Here is an 18,950-nt window from a genome sequence, read left to right as displayed (position 1 = left end):
TGGTCTACAAAAAATAGAGCTACAATTCTGTTGTATTTAGCGTCAGCGGACACACATAACTTTCAGCTTGGACACAAGAGGGCACTGTCCGTTCTTGATTTTCTACATTTTGGAGTGCGTCACACCAAACAGTGATGACCCGTCACCCGCAAGCGGCGCCATTTCACTAGTCATTCATTGGCGGCAGAATTTACTTACCAGGTAATATTTATGGAGGAATTGTCCTGAATTATTGCTAGATTTTGTTGGCCCTGGGCTGCGTATCTTGTGTAAATACATATGTTATAACTGCTTAAAAAAATATATGCGCAGATTGTAGCTACTGTACTGGACATCTCCTGCGAAGTTGGCTAACGTTAGCTAAATGGCTAGAGCTAACTCAAATAACAGCTAGACAACGTCGTTAGAAGCTAGCTAGCTAAACGAAGCCTTGCTTGTTATCCTAGGAACATAGCCAGCTATATTTCTCGAAAGTCAAAAAGAGACTAAGAAACGAGTGACATTTTAACATTTGAGCTGAATTCTCGGCCAAAGGAAAGTTCGCTCGTAGCTAGCTAGTTAGCTACCCTTTTGCGAGCTAGTGCTACTAGTATCCCCAGCCATGATTCATGGCATGTGCAGCGCGGCGCTACCTAGCTAACCAGCTATACTAAATTGAAGTATTGAAGTTGCATGTACCTACAGAACGCTGCGTATTTCTGTAAGCACGTTGGATTGCAGAGGCTCAGAAAATGGAATAAAGATACTAGCTATCTCTAATTACTTGACCAACTTTAACTTGATTGGTGTGTTAATGACCTGAACATGACCGTTGCAAGTCTGTCAAATCTAGTCAATAGCAACTATTCACAACTTAGCTGAGCTAAACTAAAATCAGCTGAGCTGATCTATTTTCTTTAGCAGACTGAATTTGCCATCAAACCACACATTTGTCAGCGAGTGTGAATTTATTAAACTTTTTACCCTAGTAGTTTTATAAACAATATACTGCCATATTGATTTGAGTATGTGTTTCTGACATAATTTCTCAGCCTTTTTTATCATGGATTAATGTCTTATGTATGTTTAATGTATGTATTCCTCCTCTGCCTCCAGGAGTAATCAAGGTGTGATTTCAAGATGGTGAAAATATTTGTAGGCAATCTAGCCTCAAGCACCACAGAGGAAGAGCTGCGTAGCCTCTTCACCCAGTATGGTAAGATCTCAGAATGCGACATCCTTAAGAACTACGGTTTTGTCCACATGAGCAGTCAGACTGAGGCAGAGGAGGCTATCCGTAACCTCCACCACTATGAGCTGAACGGTGAAGCCATGAATGTGGAGATGAGCAAACGGAGGCCAAAGTCCACCACCAAACTGCATGTCAGTAACATCCCGGAAGACTGCAGCAGTGTGGACCTAAAGGCCAAGTTTGAGGAGTACGGCCCTGTGGTGGAGTGTGACATAGTGAAGGACTACGCCTTTGTGCACATGGAGTGTGTGGATGATGCCATGGAGGCCATCAGCAAACTGGACAACACAGCCTTCCAAGGTGAACTTTCGGGGCGGGGGCGAATACATAAGCTGTGCTAACCGTAGATATGTTTTGGAAATCGGCTTTGAGATGCATAGAAATCCCGTGACGAGTAATTGCATCTAGCTCTATGTCCTCTCCTGTAAAAAAGGCAAAGTGTATACATTACCGGACACGGTTCTTGTCTGGGAGAGAATAATAATTGCTAATGTAAACGGCGGTGAGTTCTTCTCGTGGTGCGTATCTAAACAGCCGTATCTAAATAAATGACCATAACGTTGATGATGCTCAATGAAAACCAAATCTCTCAATCAGGACAATGAGCCTTTTTTCCTCTGTAGTCGTGTAAGAGTCAGTTGGCTTTCGTGTCAGAACCCCACCGTCTCATGCGTGTCTTCTCTCTCCTCACAAGGCAAGCTGATGAGCGTACAGCTGTCCACCAGTCGGCTTCGCACCGCCCCGGGAATGGGAGATCAAACCGGCTGCTTTGTCTGCGGGAAACAGGGGCACTGGTCCAAAGACTGCCCGAGTGGTCAGAACGGTAGCTACGGCGATGGCCTCGGAGGCGGCCCAATGAGGGGCCGCGGTCGCGGTAGGGGCTTCCCGCCGCGGGGTCCCCCGGGTTACGGCAGGGGCGGCGGCTACGGGATGCCCAGAGCTCCGCCATCTGATTACATGTTGGCTTATAGCAGAGAGGCAGGCTACCTGGGAGGGATACCACCCCCTCCCCCTCTGAGTCGTAGGCCTAGCTTCGGAGCGTCCCGTGAGTACGGTGATCTAAGGGAGCGGTACAGCAGCAGGTCAGCTGGCGCCTACCCAGAGAGGGCAGTGTACGAGCGTGACCGATACAGCAGCGTAGACTACTATGAGAAGTACAGAGCACGGCCATACGGATCCAGCTATTTTGAGGAGCGCCGCCTCGCCTATATCCCCCCTCCCCCTCCCCCCTCTTCCTCCCTGTCAAGGCTCTCCTCCGGCCTCGACCTGTACGAGCGCCGGCCGCTGCCCCCCCCGTCGACGGCCGCCGCCGCCGCCTCGTACTACGCGCGGGACCGCAGCCCGATCAGACGAGTCCCGGTCGCCTCGGCGGGCTTCGCCTACGAGCGCTCGCGGCTCTCTCCGATGTCGGCCACCAGAAGCTCCTCCTACGCCATCGCTCGCGCCCGGGACCCCTATGCCGAGCGGTCACGCTATGCTTACTAAAGCCACACTGCCAAGGTGAGCCAAACAGAGCTGTTAGCCATACTAATCGGTGTGTTCTTAGGTCTCTCATCGGTGTGAGCCTGTAACTGTATACCGGGTATGTGACACACAGTGTAGAATGGGCTGCTCATTGTCGGTTTCTCGTGTTCTTCCTCAGTGAAGAACTTGGTCTGCTCCCTCACTGCTTCTAAAGCTGAGACTCAGACTGTGAGGCCGACTCAACAGGGAATGCTCTGCTCTTTTCCCAGGTGTTTATGCGAGTCGTTGGACTTTTCATTTTCCTCCATCCTCCGAGCTGCGTGGTTCCTCCCAGCTTCGAGACGTGCCACAAATAAACAAACCGTTCATGGTTCCAACTCTAAAATGTGACTTCGTGAGACAACTTTGGGTGGAAAGTGGCGTTCATCATCTCCCTGGCACCTGTGTGTGCCAGTGGCCTTCAGATAAATTGTCTTCTCAACTAACGAATCAATCCATCTTCTCAAACATCATCATTTCTCTATTTTACTTTTTTTCCTGTTATATGGGCGTTGCTATTTGGAACCTCATTAGTGTGGTGATAATACGGTGTGATGTTGAAACTAGCTTGCTCTACAGGCTTTCCAGTAGGTTTTATCATGGATGTCACTTTTGATTTGAAACCTGTGTATTTTTTCTCCCTCACATGCTGCATCTCCTAGACATCCCTTAAAGCAGATTGTTGTAGTATATTTGTCTGAAAGGGGTGGTTTTGGAGATTTGATACTAGCAATATCTTGCTTTTATTTCAGTTGTACAGTTATTCATCTTGGTTATGTTATTGACATCCCAGTAAATGTTATTTCTATGTTGATTTGGCCCTCTAAAACACATTTTATATAAAAGTCTATCAATGGCACCAAGTAAAATGTTACAATGTTACAATTTAGTTTTGAGCACATTTGGTGTGAGTGTCCATCCATCACTCTTTCTGTTTTATCATACTGCTTCTGAATTGATATAATCCCAGAACATACATTCCAGCTTTTAGATCTATAATGGCATTTTAAAGGGTGATTTACAATATTACCTGAATCATTTGGTAGATTAACCATCTTGACAAGAATTTTAAAACTGCAATCAACCGAAAGAGCATTTAGTTTGTATGAGGTTCCATCGTGCATCAAAGTTAACACAAAAAGCGATTCTGGAGTGTAGTTGTCTGTATTCAAGTGTCATCAGGGCCTTAAATTATCAATTTATACCCCCTCCCCCGCCTCTTGTCAATTAGTCCATCAAAAGTGCTTTGGGCCGCGTCTACTATCTTGTTTGTAATTTACGTTTCCGCATAATTTTGGTATTCTATATGGGCAAGATTGATGGCAACATGGCATCGAGCGGTATGACAAAAATGAAACGGTGTAACTCAGGTCTTTTACATCACCATTGAGATGACAGGTTGCTTGTGTTATCAATTTTTGGGTGCCTTTGTGAGCCCAATTGGGATATGTTGTAGTTTGTACTTCCAACACAGTCAAAGCGTGTATGTCTAATGCATTTTTATTTTTAATAAACCGAAAGTTATTTTGGTGACCTATGTGGTTTGCTTTATCCATTCTCAAAACGTTAACCGACTTGCCCTATATCGATCAACGAAGACATGTTGACTGCATAAACACCATCCTTGTGCTGTAGTTATGTCATTCAGCAAAGTGGCTAGTTATTTGTCTGACGGAACTGCTGCTAGCATGTTAGCATAGTTAGCACTAGATACACCATTGGAGTGTTCTCGGTGGCATGCGCAGCGCCATTTCATGCTGGTTTGCGATTTTGGATTACGGAGACCGTATTTGGATTACGGTGAAAGGTACAATAGCATTGTATTGATGTATATTTATTAGCCGCCTTATGAGCATAATTACATCAGCAAATATTGTCACTATGCAATTGAAATAAATGTACTACTTTAGGCTATACTTTATGGAAATCTGGCTAGCATGGGCGTGTAATCCAAACTGTCGAAAGCAATATTGCCAATGATTGAATTTAATCGCCAAATATCTATCATATCCAGGAAATCCAATAAGTGCATGTTGCTGAGCAATGGCATGTTAGCGCTACTTAGACTGTTATTATTCTATTGTTGGCAAAAAAGCTGCAATGGTTCACAAACTTGGTTTTTGTATCCTACATATCATTTGCATATTACTGAAACTGGATCAGGATACAATAAATGCAGTACAAGTATCAAATCAATGAGTAGGCTATGCTATGAAATTACATAAAGAAATATGCACAGTGATTGTGTCTTCCTAATTGCCTTGCTGTCATTACCCCTAATGCTTAATTTCATCCTGTTTTACTACAGTAAAGTGGGTGCACCATGGTCAAAATATTCATTGGCAACTTGTCACCAGACACCACAACAGAAGAGCTACGCTCCCTTTTCTCCCAATATGGCAAGATCTCGGAGTGTGATATCGTCAAGAACTTTGGCTTTGTCCACATGGATGACAAGGCCGAGGCAGATGAAGCCATCCGTAACCTCCACCACTATGAACTGAATGGGCAGGCTATGAACGTTGAGCTCAGCCGTGGCAAGCCCAAAGCCTCCACCAAGCTACATGTAGGCAACATCGGCTGCACCAACCAAGAACTTCGGGCGAGGTTTGAGGAGTACGGCCCTGTGGTGGAGTGTGACATAGTGAAGGACTACGCCTTTGTGCACATGGAGCGTGTGGAGGATGCTATGGAGGCCATCAGTAATCTGGATAACACAGCCTTCCAAGGTGAACTCTTAGGCAGAGCGTGATTTGGCCAGCTGCCCAGTGTGCAGTAGGTCACACTGCTAATTGAAATAAGACATTTTGTGCACAATGACTAACAGAAGCCATAGGTAAGTCAAGGAGGCAGGTAAGTACAGTGGAGAGGGAGTGAGCAACATTCGACCAATCACTGATGAAAGAAAACGGACACATCCCAGTGCCCCCAGTTTACATTACCTGTAAACCCATACTGGAAACTCTTCATATTATCATGGTTGTCAAATGTACTGTACCAACCAGGCTAAACTGTACTAGCCTTAGGATTTAAATTGACTTGAAATCACTGTAAGAAAGGATTCTACAGATACATAGTTAATGAGCCTGTTGTATCGTGGCAAATTGTTTTGCGTCTCTCTCTTTTAAGGCAAACTGATGAGCGTGAAGCTTTCGACTAGCCGCCTGCGTACTGCGCCGGGAATGGGAGAAAGGACGGGTTGTTATCGGTGCGGGCAGGAAGGTCACTGGTCCAAAGAATGCCCGTTAGACCAAAACGGGAACTACAGAAACGGTTCAGAGTCAAACTCGGACGGATACGGTGCCCCCAGGTTCGGTGGGGGGGGGGGTCGCGGCCGGGGTCACCAAGGTTTCGCAGGCAGCTACGCTCCCGTGCACGGTTTTGCCAGGGGTTATGGCAGCGGTGGTGGTATGCCCGGGTATGCCCGGGGCGTGGGCTACGAGAGCGCTATGAGTTACGGGGTTCCACCAAGTTACAGCATGAGTGCAGCTGCTGCGGCAGAACATAGCATGGCCCGGATGTACAGCGGCGAGGCCGCGTTTGGGGCCAGCAGCTCAAACTACGGCGTGGTGCCTGCATACCCGGTGCGACGGCCGTCGTACGAGGACCGGGATCCATACGGTGTGGTGGACTTCTATGAGAAGTACCGGGCTCGCCCTTACGGGGGCAGTTATTTCGAGGAGCGTCGTTCTGTCCCCTTAGGCACCCAGCTTCCCTCCTCCTCGGCCATAATGAGGGAGCGCCCGCCGCCCTCTGGCCTCGACCCATACGAGCGCCGTCCCCTTCCTCCTCCACCTGCCCCTGCGTCCTCATACTACGCACGTGACCGAAGCCCCATTCGGAGAATCCCTGCTGACGCTGAGGGCTACGGGTTCGAGCGTTCACGCCTTTCCCCGGTTTCCGCCCTTCCTAGGAGCTCGGCTTACGATGTCCCGCGGGATCCCTACGGCCAGCGTGCGCGCTTTGCTTACTAACTTTACTTCCACACCTGCCAGGTGAGAGATGACTGGCCGTCCAAGGTTAGGGCTGTGCTCTGCTGTCTCATGGGACTCGCATTGCAATTTGAACACCAAGGTCCAGTTTCCCAGTCATGGATTAAGCCTAGTCCGAAAGTCAGAGAAAAATTTAATGAACATCTCCGTTGATTTCTTTTTTGTCTAGGTCTAAGCTTAATCCATGTCTGGTAAACTGGGCCCAAGTGTTTAATAACTTGGTTGGCTAGATAACATTTAGATTAAGGAGAAGGCGTGGGAAATGGGAAAAAGCTCATCTCTAGTCACATTGAGAAAAGTAAAGCATGCCCAACAGTAGCTTTCAAATGAGACTGTTGATGGATGACATTGTTACTTTGGTATGCTCTCTTTGCAGGTGATACTTCATCATGCGCGACAGACTCGGTTCCGTCGGCCATCTTTTAATCCTTGCGATGCGTTTCGGCTTTGGCGCGATCGATGGACTATTTAGCATTAATGCCACTGTATGTTGCCTCACTACCCGGCATCTGTATCATGTTTCAGCTTATACTTAAGTTGCATTTTCATGTATTTCCCCACTGAATGTGCTTAAACACTGTTTAGTTTCAATGTAGGTCTAGCAGATGTTTTCACTTTAAGGTATCAGATTCAGTGTTACAAATTTATTTCCTGGCTCATCATTTTTGCCTTTTTAAGAGACCATATTCAACTATCACAGTTTGTGACTTAAAATTAAAGTATATTAACATGATATAATTATGAATTGCACATAGACCCACCATGGATGAACATAAACCTTTGTGTGAATCACACAATGAGTGATGTATGTGGGTAGAAACCAAGGTCTCTCAACCTCCCATAATTATTTTCCAGAATATCAAGAAACACAATAGAATTGGCGCAATGAATAAGACAATACATCTCACTCCATGCATTGTGCACTCCAAAGATGGTTCTGTTAATGTAAGATTACACTATCCAAGCTATATTTTTTTGCTTTTGAATGTGATAAAATATAACATAACAAATTACTCCTACAGGTTCACAACATTTATACATAGGATTGGGTGCATCTGTACTGAACAGTTTTTGTCCTTTTCAGCTGATTTAAAATGTTTCTGTACATTTGTTTTAAATAAAAAATAAACTAGGACCCCTTTTCCGAGTTTTATTGTATATAATTTCAGTGATTTCCTGTAGAAAATTGTAAAAAGTATATTTTCGTAAGCCCACTATGCATCTTTTAAAATGAACAAATATAAATTGATTTAAACAAATTGAAGTTCCTGGAGGAGAACTTTGGAATGAAAAGCACATAAAACCCTCCTTGGGAGCCCATCGCCAGTAGAGCCATGTAAAGACTACATGGCTCTGATCGCCAGGATTACAGGAAAGGGATTGACAAAGGAAGTATCCAATCCCATCGTGACCTTATTTTCTGTCCAATGAAAAGCAGAGATGTAGTGAAAGGTCCAATAGCAACACTGCACATACCAGTTGAACCTCCTTTGTAGTGTTCACCCTTCAGTCAAGCAGGCGCCATCTTCTAGAATAATAGTAAGCCACACCACTGCAAGAGTTGCGACGGTTCTGTTTAGCTAATTGTCTGTAAATGTTAATAACCCGTAGTTTGGACCCGACACAATTCGACTTTACCAAATTTTGAGTACATTTTGAAATGGCTACGGGAGCAAATGCAACCCCTTTGGGGAAGCTGCACCCGAGTATTGGCGCTAAAAGAGGCTTCGATTCTGGGCCCGGTGCGGGTTTAATGCCTCCACCGGGTCCGCCTGTATCCTTTCCCCCTCTGCAGAATTTTCAACCCCCAATGCCAAACGTCTCATTCCCGCAAGCAAACCAGTTTACCGCAGGGGCCGGTTTTCCGACTCTGGCTCCACAACCGCCTCCAGGATCTGTAATGCAGACACAGTCAGGTAAGATAGCTAGCAAGCTAGTTATCTTTTGGCTAGCTAGTTAGCTTAGCCCCATGCCCTGTTTAGCCCGACCAGCAAGTTAGCTAGCTCTAGCTAGGTAGCTATATTAAAAAAACATCAACGTGGGACATGAGGCCTGTGCATTGGCCCAACGCTCGAGAATACGGTATCTCTAAATGGCTACTTGATGTAAAGTTGGCTCAGACAAAGATCGGATATTGTATAGAGTATGATTTTAGGCTAGATGATGCTTAAAGTTGTAACGTAAATGGTTGTTGCCTAAGCCATCTTATTTGAGACTAATTTCCCATGACCACCCCATCCTGCATATAACAAAGCGAACGCATTCGACATCATAACCTAGGAACATACTGCACTCAAACAACAAAAACACTGATACACTTGTAAGTTGCTACGCATTATCTTATTTCCCCCCCTTTCAGACTTCGGTCAGAAAAAGGCCAGGAAGAGGAGTCGTTGGAGTAGTGAAACCCCCGACCAGAAGACTGTCATTCCTGGCATGCCTACAGTCATCCCTCCTGGACTGACTAGGGATCAAGAGAGAGCCTATATAGGTAATTGAATTGACTTCAATATATTGATAGATTTGGCGGTTGGTACATTGTTATAGAGAATTGTCCCACAGCCACTAGCTCATATGTCCTAAATCTGTGTGGTTCAATGGTTCTAATTTTTTGCATAATGTAGTGTTCTACTGTTCATGTTCAATGCATAATTTCACCAGTTAGAGGTCATCAGAATGACACGCTATCATTGCACTTTCTTAGATGCTTAAAAGATAAGCGCTGTCCACAATATTTTGTTTTCCCTTAGCGAGCTCAATTTCTACAGACACTAACTGATGAAATGAAGTATTGTTATCCACTGAGTATACTAACTTGTTGATGTGGAATGTAAATGAAGGCAATTTCTTCCAGGAGCAGTGGTTCTCCTGTAGCAAATGTTTTTGTGGCAGCAGGTTTTGCATACTATTTGATATCCATTTGCAAAAAAAACAATTATAAATAGCTAATGGTGTGAGACATCTACTGCTTGCTGTGTAGTGTCTTGAGCTGAAGCAGATACTGTCTTGCTTGTCCCTTTATTTCATTCTCTGTTCCCCAGCATGTTGTCCTTGTGACATGCACTAAATATGACAGGTGAATATGTTTTTATGTGTGAGCAATGCTGCTTAAATGGCCAAATACATTAACGCTTCAGTCAGACTTTTAACAATAGTTTGACCTCTGTGATTACAACAGTTTAATCTGATAAGCTCAAAGTTAATGTTAGTTTGTCTACACCAGTGAACCCTAGTTCCTGATAACTACAGTATAAAGAATGACCAGTGTGGCCAATGCCAGCTAGCAGCAGTGTTGCACCACGAAACTGCCCCTGTAGACACTCTTTATGTGAATGTGAAGCAGGTGAGTCCACATCTTATGACCTTGTCAATAACATAATTTGTTATTGATATATGTTCAGTCACTGTTAAGATCGGTCTTCCTTGGTATGTGAGCATTCATCTCTGCCTACCTTGTTTTGTCACATTTACCTTTTTGTTTGCTCATTGACAAGAACGTCCTGTTAACCACGAGAGAGCTATTTAAGAAGAAATAGCAGTGAAATCAATTCACAGGGGACTGTCTTCATCTGTGGTGTAGCTTCCAGTGGAACCAGATTTATATTTGAGTCATTACTGAATCAATTGGGGAGTAGGGGGTATGAATTGGGAGGACACCAGGGATGTGTTCTGTTAGTTATGAGTGATTCATTCTGTGCATGTTATGTACTTTTATTTTTCCAATGAAATTCAATGATTGCTCAAAGTAACAGCACCCCCATCATTAGATGTACTGAAGTGCAGAGTAACACTGAAGAAACTCCTATTTTATTGGGCTTATTGGTGGACCAAGAACCAGGCATCTCCCTTAAATGCCAAAGCCATGTTCGATGACTAATTCTATAGTGGTAAACACTAATTTACTAAGATTTGTGAGGTTTGAAATTTTGGCTGGCATTTTATGGAGACTTGGTCTTTTGATCCAATTAAATGTTGCTACATGTACTTGAACCCTTCCACCATGACTGGGGTTCAAGATTGGCCCCTACCCATCCTTTAACCTCACAGAATGCTATTTTCACCTTTTGATCAAATTTGTATATAATGTCAATGAATTATAGATATTTTGCTACATATATCTCCCCCCAGAAATGAGGAAGGGTTTTTCCATGTGTTTAGAATTACTTGCTAAAAAGTACATTTGATCCCTCTTGTGTTTTAATGTTTACGATTCATCGGTCATCATAATCATGTTTTCCTTTGCCTCTCAAAGATAAGACAGTGCTCTAATTAATGCACTGTCTCCCAGTTGATGCTTAATTGTGGTAACCACATTTCTCTCCATCCCTCTTGTTTTTTTCTTTCCTAACCTGAATTCTTCCAGTCCAACTGCAGATCGAAGACCTGACTCGTAAACTGCGTACAGGAGACCTGGGAATCCCTGTTAACCCTGAGGACAGGTCGGGAAACGTTTTAAACCCACGAACAGTAACATTTTTCTACCTTCTTGACGTTTCTTATGAAGCCATATGTTGGTGTTTGGTTGATCAAGAGTATCTCAGAAGATGCTCCACTTAGACATGAGTTTACAGGTTCTAGGTTAAATATTTGTTACATTTTTTACATTTACATTTTAATTTACATAAATATTTGTTAGCTTTGTTCGTAAGTAAAACACAACTTTTTAGGTAAGAAATTAGCTAGTTTTAAAGACAAGTTTATTTTAAGGTGGCTGTGTTAAGAGTTGGTTAAGTTATTCTGATTTCCTCACTTATGTGGAGGTGATCTGAGATTGCGTTTCTTTGGCTTCTATTTTAATCTATGACTCATTTTTAATCAAACACTTTTTATAGATGCATTGTCCAATGACAGATTAAATCATTATTTGCATTACTTATATCTAGTCTGTCATAAGACAATGCCTAACTGAATATGATACAAATTTATGGAATATTATTTTTAGTTAATTAAGTAAAATGTTTAAAAGGCTTGAGTCAAATGATTTTGATTTCTGTCAATGTAGGATTGAATGTGATGTTCAAATAATTTAACAATGGTTTCAGTCTCCTACATTCATTGATGGAATTCAAATAAGCATTGAACCCAACCTTTTTGTATGATGTTGGGTGTAAATGTGGGGTGTGTGGTGAGGACTTGAAACTGTTGATTATGCATCTTGAATGACACTTTTGATTCAGGCCTAAAGGTTTCAGATGCGTTACTCTTTGTCGTAGTTAATAGAGAGGACCTAATCATTTTAATAATAAGACTACATATCTTATTGGTTAGTTCTAACCTACATATTGTCACAGTAGATGTTTATATATAATAATAATAACGTCTATGGAAGCTATCTATAGAAATACCGTACTTTTTGCCATAACTTGATGACTAGGTCCCGATGTGTTGCCGCCTTCCTGCCACATCTGTTCCTTTCAAATGATCCAACCACTCATAGGATCCATCAAAAAAACATGTCCAATTAACTATTAACAGTTGGATGTTTTTCCATGGTCATTAATGGTTTTCCCATTATGAGTCCAACCAACGGGGTTTCACAGTATTCCAGGCAGACTGTTGGACCCTGGAGGAGAACTCATGGCCTTTCCAGAATCACCTCACTGGCTCCCATGTCGTAGTCAGAATAAGCATCTATTCCTGCAGGAAACGTCAATGTTCTCGCTGAGAGTGTGAATATATCTCTTTGTTGGCCATAGTCCCTGTCGTTTGTACATGATATAGGTTCTCATAATCTTTAATCAGACATTTCCACAGCGACAACATAAGGCTCATTTCAGGTCTTTTAATAAAGCCACCGCCCCACTGTAACGTGAGCCCAATGAGGTGGTGTTTCAGGTTGTCACCGTTGGAAGGTTCAAGCAGTAAAAAAAAAAAAAAAGAAAAGGCAAAAAAAGGAAGCTTTCCTTAATTTTTTTTCTACTCTTCCTCTCCTCTGAATTGTCCATGAAGCCAGGCACAAATGTTGCTCTCTGTGGGGAGCACAGGAAAAGGTTAACATCTAATCATGATTCCTTTTCTCTAACCCAAATTACCCCTCGTCACCTTAACCTTTTTCAAACACAGAGCCTCCTTATCGCAGCAACGCAGGTTTTCGGCATCCCAGGGGCAAGTTTGGATCCCTCTCCACGTCAACTCCAAACATGGCACCGACTCCCAAAGCAACCCCCCCCCCCCACGCCACCTGTTTTCATAGGCCTTCGTCCTGTATGTAGGTTTAGCTACGCTATATTTTTGACAGTTTGGCTTTTAACCATGGTGTCTGCCCCAGTACAGTATATTCATCCCCCTCCATATTCTTTATCCCCCTCCGCCCATACAGGGGTGGCACCTTAGCTTAATTTGGCTTCAGTGTTATTTTATGTAGGCTTCAACGCCCCATGTCAGCTTCTCAGGTGCTACTGTCTGAAGAAGCAGATGGAATGACTATTCAGAACGCCTTGAGCATGTCACATACTCCACAATGAGACTAGACCTTTTCATCCCCCTCCCACACTAGCGACCAACTGCTTACCGTAACCCATGTTTTTCTTGCTTCTCCTACCCGTCAATGAGAAGTGGCTCTGGGACACGATCAAGTGTTCCTCAGTCGAGTGTTCATTCTGAGGCATAGCGAGACGTAGGGAATCTGTGGATGCTTGGCAGTGTTGTGGTTCCAGCAGCTTCACCTGGAGATTGAGCGTGTCTGTTTTGTCTGTCCCCTCCCCGTCCCCCTGCGCAGGTCTCCCTCCCCGGAGCCCATCTACAACAGCGAGGGCAAGAGGCTGAACACGCGGGAGTACCGCACGCGCAAGAAGCTGGAGGAGGAGCGCCACTCGCTCATCACAGAGATGGTGGGACTCAACCCTGAGTTCAAACCCCCAGCAGACTACAAGTATGGGAAGCCTTAAAACACTGGATATCCTGTTTGCTTAGATCTTCTTTTTTCTTGTCCCCTTTGGAATATATACATTAAAGTTTAGTAAAATGTGTTGGCAAATTTTAGAGTGTTGTGTTACTATGGAAATAGGCTACTCAGGACTTGAATGACCATTGTCTTCTTCCTCCAGACCCCCGGCCACCAGGGTCAACGACAAGGTGATGATCCCACAGGACGAGTACCCAGAGATCAACTTTGTTGGCCTTTTGATCGGGCCGCGGTGAGTAAACATTAGCATTATGTTTATAGGCACGATTGTTGTGGAGTTGAGTGAATGGTGCCTCTGAGTCCGTCCTAACCGGGACTACTGTTCTACACCTTGCAGTGGTAACACCCTGAAGAACATAGAGAAGGAGTGCTGTGCCAAGATCATGATCCGTGGCAAGGGCTCCGTGAAGGAGGGCAAGGTGGGCCGCAAGGACGGCCAGATGCTGCCTGGAGAAGACGAGCCGCTGCACGCCCTGGTCACCGCCAACACCATGGACAACGTCAAGAAGGCTGTGGAGCAGGTCAGGGTGCACCCAACCTGCAGCTACCTCACCCCCCAAACACAGCACTGTCTGCCAAAGCAACCTTGATGTGAAAGGAGGCTAACGGTGTGCTTTGCTGTGTAGATCCGTAACATCTTGAAGCAGGGTATCGAGACCCCCGAGGACCAGAACGACCTGCGGAAGATGCAGCTGAGGGAGCTGGCCAGACTCAACGGCACCCTGAGAGAGGACGACAACAGGTCAGCCATGATCTAACCATAACCCTGAGAGAGGATGGTATCCGGTCAGCCAGGAAAAGCTCTCACCGCAGTCTAGGTTCCATGTCTCACTTATGTTTTTTGCTCTTTGCCCCCCAGGATTCTGCGTCCGTGGCAGAGCTCGGAGCCCCGCAGCATCACCAACACCACCCTCTGTACCAAGTGCGGTGGAGCAGGACACATCTCCTCTGACTGCAAGTTCACCAGGTGACTCAGCCGATTTCAAGGCTCTGGCTGCTAGTGTTCCGTTACTCTTACATTTACATTTAGTCATTTAGCAGACGCTCTTATCCAGAGCGACTTACAGTAAGTACAGGGACATACCCCCCGAGGCAAGTAGGGTGAAGTGCCTTGGACACAACGTCATTTGGCACAGCCGGGAATCTAACTGGCAACCTTCTGATTACTAGCCCGCTTCCCTAACCGCTCAGCAACCTGACTCCCACTTAGTCAGACCCGCTTAGTCAGACTCCTACTCTTAGTCAGACCCCTACTCTTAGTCAGACCCGCTTTTCAACAAAGGAAACGGCGACTGTCATCTCGCACCGAAACTTAGGTTTGCATGAAAGGAATCAGGATTTGAACGACCACTTCTAAGATTAGGGAGAGTCAAGCTGCTAAACCAAGTCTTCACTGAATGGAATGTTTAGTGCCTTCTTCCTATTGGTGCATCCAGGCCATAGTTAACCTCCATGCTTCTTCCCCCAGTTCCTTTTCCGCCCAGAGGACAGGCGAGCCCCCCCAGTCGGCCCAGGACAAGGCCCGGATGGACAAGGAGTACCTGTCCCTCATGGCGGAGCTGGGCGAGGCCCCCGTGCCCTCCTCCGGTGGGGGACACTCCAACAACCACGGCCGCCAGGGCTCGGGGCCCAACAACAACCAATCCTCGGTCAGTTCTACCTTCAACACACACACACACACACTGACAGGAGGAAATTGGGTTAGGCCTGGCTCCGGTTGCATCAAGGTCATAGGTCATCTTGCAGACGTTCCTTAGTTCTATAAATAGATATATAGATGTATAGATATGAGACACAAGGCTTCCAGCTTAAGACAGTAGGAACTTGCAGTACATGAGTTATGATATTGTCATGTTTCCATGCAAGGCTAACATAATTGTATTCCATGTTTAAACTTGACTACCTCATGCTGTTCCCTAGAAGGAACGTATTCTATGGAAACTATATTTGTACTTGTTTACTCCATTGTATCCAAGTCACTCTGTAACCTATCCACTTCACTCATTAGAACCACTACTCACTAAGATGGAATGGATTAAGGATCCGAGCTTATCTGAATACATCTTAGTCAAACCTTTTTGATAGTCTTTGTTTTACCTCTGTCATCATTTCCACTTGGACATCATCATCACACACACGGTGTATTCGAAATATTCAGGGCTGTAGTAGGGGTCTTATCTGTCTGTGGTCTTTCAACAGAGCCGACCTCCCTGGATGAACTCTGGCCCGTCGTCGGACAGAAACTTCCACAACATGCACGGAGGTCACGGAGGTCACGGAGGTCACGGTGGCCACGGAGGGCACCACAACTACCCTCCCCCCATGCCCAACATGGGGGGCCCCCCCATGTCCCACAACCCCAACGGAATGCCCCCTCCCTGGATGCAGCCCCCTCCTCCGCCCATGGGACAGGGAGGACCGCACGGACATCACATGGGTACGAGTCCACTGCCAATGTGAACACGTCTGTCCCTTCTTGATCTTAGCAACGGTTATGTTCCTGACAGGCTGCATGTACGAGCATGCAAGGTAGACTAAACCTAAACATCTTCTCTGGGTTTCCAATAGGTCTGCTGCCTCCTCCGATGGGCATGATGCCCCCCCCTCCTCCTCCTCCCAACAACCAGCCACCCCCCCCACCTTCAGGCCCCCTGCCGCCATGGCAACAGCAGGCCCCCCCACCGCCTCCGACCAGCAGCATGGCCACCAGTGCACCTCTGCCATGGCAACAGAGTAAGAACATGGTGTACTCTTCCTGTTTGCTCGTCTGTGGAGCTCAGACACACAGCCAGTGTTCTCAGGGACGCAGGTCAAGACACGTGGCACCAAGAGTCTTGGGAGAAAAGCTCCCCAAGTGTTATGTTTTTGTATGCTACTTTTTAGGTTTGATCTATTTTGATGGAGACCGATAAGACAGGCGGACATGCAGGAAATAACCTGGGCCGTAATCTGATGTGGCTTCCTGTCATTACAATGACGAGTGTCTTGTGTGCCCCTAACCGTGCCGTCTGTCCACAGATACCACCACCACCTCCAGTCCTGGCTCTGGGAACCTGCCGCCCTGGCAGCAACCCCAGCAGCCCTCTGCCTCCGCGCCTCAGCCCCCTCCACCCATGGGCACCCCGGCCATGGTGCCTCCTCCGCCAGGCGTTCAGCCCCCTCTCCCCCCCGGCGCCCCGCCTCCTCCTCCACCCCCACCTCCCGGCTCGGCCGGCATGATGTACGCCCCGCCTCCACCCCCTCCGCCCATGGACCCTTCCAACTTTGTAACCATGATGGGGATGGGTGTCCCAGGTATGCCCCCATTTGGCATGCCCCCGGCACCGCCACCTCCACCCCCCCAAAATTAATCGATCACAACCCCTGGTCCTCAGCCAATCGCAGAGCAGTGTCCCAGCAGATGTGGTTCAGCCCAGAGCTTCTCAAGCACGCACTGATCACCCTGTTCTACCTACTGTAGTGCTCCCCAGACAGAGAGCTCCCTTCTACACAGAAAAGGACAACCTGGGCTTTATTCTCCTAGTGTCGGTAAATGTGCTGCAGAAAGCGAGATGATGTGATTGAATTGTAAATTTGTTTAACTTAACTTCTTTTTTTTTTCTTTTTTTTCTGTTTTTAACGTTGGATTTTGTGTCCTTAAACCCCCTGTGCTTAGAGTATGGTATGCATATATTTGGCAGGGCACCGCAATGGTTTATCCTCTACTTTTACTTCTCATTCTGCAAATGACACAAAAAGACACGCTCAGTTTTTTGGCTCGACTATACATTTCTCTACATGAATTAATTTTCAATAGAATTTCGACTGATCAATTTAAAATGTTACCCCCCCCCACTTCCCAATTACTTCATGGCCAGTTGTCAGGCATGCCGTTCCAGATAGGTCTTGTGAAACTTCACTGTACAATGCACCTGCTTTGGTTTCACTCAGATGGATATTTTTGTAACTGAACCAAATGAAGTGATGTTTCCAGCTCTCCCAATCTGTTGTTTTGTTACGCTGGCGTTTCTTTTCAGCTGCATTGCATCTATAACTCAGCTGTCCTTAGCTACATATGCTAATCCTTTTACCCAGATTTCCATGAAGCCGCAGGGGCCGGTGTATAACCTGCTGCTGGTATTGGACGTGGCCTGGACTACCTACACCTCGATATTCTCTGTACATCCTCTTCCTCTCTCCTCTGTGGCTGTGTGCAGTGTTCTGATTTCTTCAGCACCATCACTATCCCTATTTGGTCCCTTTAGCTGCTTGAGTTAATGAGGAAAAAAAAGAAGCAATGTAACATTATACAATTGTATTTTTACTCTATTTTTGGAATTGGTTTGTCAGCCTTATGTTGTGTTGGGACTAGCCTGAATGAATAGAATTTGAATTGTTGCTCGATTGTTATTAAATTGATCATCTTTAATGATTGGGTCAACTGTGTTTTCTTCTGAGTAGATCTAAAACAAACATGTAGAAACAGTTGGAACTTTACCGCTGTTCTCCTGCTACTGTCTTTAACAGAACTCCTGTCTAAATATCAATGACTGGCGGTTATACAACGTAGCTATACATAGTTACCCAGGGTCACATTCCTTAAGGGACGTAGCCTACAGTGGGCCTAATATGCGGAGAGGGACAGTCATTGACATCTAGGCTGTAAGGGACAGATAACAGGAAATAGACAGGCTGCGTTTCAACACCCACACTGTCATACTATTTAGTGTGCCAGAAATGTATCAGAATTCAGCAGTATGTAAGCAAGCTTGTCTTGGTATTCCTCCGCACAAAGGGTTGATTAGACAGCAGTGGCACCCGCCGAGACAACGGTATCGAACCGATGTGTACCGGTCTGCGTCAGTTCAAGGCGCGGTTATATAACGATGTCCTAGTGTAAGCAATTTTATGCATGAGCAACAGTGGGTTACGCACTTTGTAAGGGCAGCTGCATTATGCTGTTCCGCATGATGCTATGTAGACACAGTTGAACCCAAAGAAAATACCGAAATTAAGGAGCGACTTCTGAGCTGTAGCAGACTCATGGAGGTCTAATGTCAGCGCTCATTGCAAATAAAAATGGCAATGTACAAACCACAACGGTTGTGAAATATTCTCGCGAGTGCAGGTGTGATTAAACTGTGCCTGTCTTTTCTCTGTCTTGTTATTGTTTTATTCAAAGACAGAAGTCGTAATGTGTGCAAAAGAGACAAAAAAGCTGATATTGTTAGACTATTCGTCTTCTCTGTTCAATATTTTCCTGGTCCTTTAATACGGAACAGTTCTGCAGATTGTGATGTTCCTTAACGTTTAAACTCAATTGGGCTACAACTTCAGTAAA

General features: G+C 45.5%; 3 protein-coding genes across 8 annotated transcripts; all 3 read left to right on the top strand.

The window, feature by feature from the left end:
• The first annotated feature begins 105 nt into the window (after positions 1–105).
• rbm4.2 (RNA binding motif protein 4.2) lies at positions 106–4,267 on the top strand. 2 transcript variants are annotated; one of them, XM_062449650.1, is made up of 4 exons: positions 106–201; positions 1,096–1,531; positions 1,926–2,731; positions 2,965–3,103. In XM_062449650.1, exons 2-3 carry the CDS (start codon positions 1,120–1,122, stop codon positions 2,714–2,716), a joined length of 1,203 nt encoding a protein of 400 aa, XP_062305634.1. In that variant the 5' UTR covers positions 106–201; positions 1,096–1,119; the 3' UTR covers positions 2,717–2,731; positions 2,965–3,103. The 2 variants fall into 2 exon arrangements, with proteins under 2 accessions (XP_062305634.1, XP_062305635.1); XM_062449651.1 differs by lacking the exon at positions 1,926–2,731 and having other exon boundaries at positions 2,965–4,267.
• rbm4.1 (RNA binding motif protein 4.1) lies at positions 1,399–7,855 on the top strand. Of its 3 annotated transcripts, XM_062449649.1 has the most exons (4): positions 4,405–4,541; positions 5,043–5,463; positions 5,864–6,729; positions 7,103–7,855. In XM_062449649.1, exons 2-3 carry the CDS (start codon positions 5,058–5,060, stop codon positions 6,706–6,708), a joined length of 1,251 nt encoding a protein of 416 aa, XP_062305633.1. In that variant the 5' UTR covers positions 4,405–4,541; positions 5,043–5,057; the 3' UTR covers positions 6,709–6,729; positions 7,103–7,855. The 3 variants fall into 3 exon arrangements, with proteins under 3 accessions (XP_062305631.1, XP_062305633.1, XP_062305630.1); XM_062449647.1 differs by lacking the exon at positions 4,405–4,541 and adding an exon at positions 1,399–1,531 and having other exon boundaries at positions 5,864–7,855; XM_062449646.1 differs by having other exon boundaries at positions 5,864–7,855.
• A 383-nt stretch (positions 7,856–8,238) lies between these two features.
• On the top strand, positions 8,239–18,041 carry sf1 (splicing factor 1). Of its 3 annotated transcripts, XM_062449644.1 has the most exons (13): positions 8,239–8,642; positions 9,086–9,217; positions 11,090–11,165; positions 13,445–13,597; positions 13,773–13,862; positions 13,968–14,151; positions 14,257–14,372; positions 14,490–14,597; positions 15,099–15,279; positions 15,830–16,067; positions 16,199–16,363; positions 16,649–16,924; positions 17,705–18,041. In XM_062449644.1, the coding sequence occupies exons 1-13, from the start codon at positions 8,387–8,389 to the stop codon at positions 17,734–17,736; spliced, it is 2,007 nt and encodes a 668-aa protein (XP_062305628.1). In that variant the 5' UTR covers positions 8,239–8,386; the 3' UTR covers positions 17,737–18,041. The 3 variants fall into 3 exon arrangements, with proteins under 3 accessions (XP_062305628.1, XP_062305627.1, XP_062305629.1); XM_062449643.1 differs by having other exon boundaries at positions 16,649–18,041; XM_062449645.1 differs by lacking the exons at positions 8,239–8,642; positions 11,090–11,165 and having other exon boundaries at positions 9,082–9,217; positions 16,649–18,041.
• Positions 18,042–18,950: the final 909 nt, after the last annotated feature.

The sequence above is a fragment of the Osmerus eperlanus genome, chromosome 23, assembly GCF_963692335.1.
Source record: "Osmerus eperlanus chromosome 23, fOsmEpe2.1, whole genome shotgun sequence".
Taxonomy (NCBI): domain Eukaryota; kingdom Metazoa; phylum Chordata; class Actinopteri; order Osmeriformes; family Osmeridae; genus Osmerus; species Osmerus eperlanus.
This window is presented reverse-complemented; position numbering and strand designations above follow the sequence as displayed.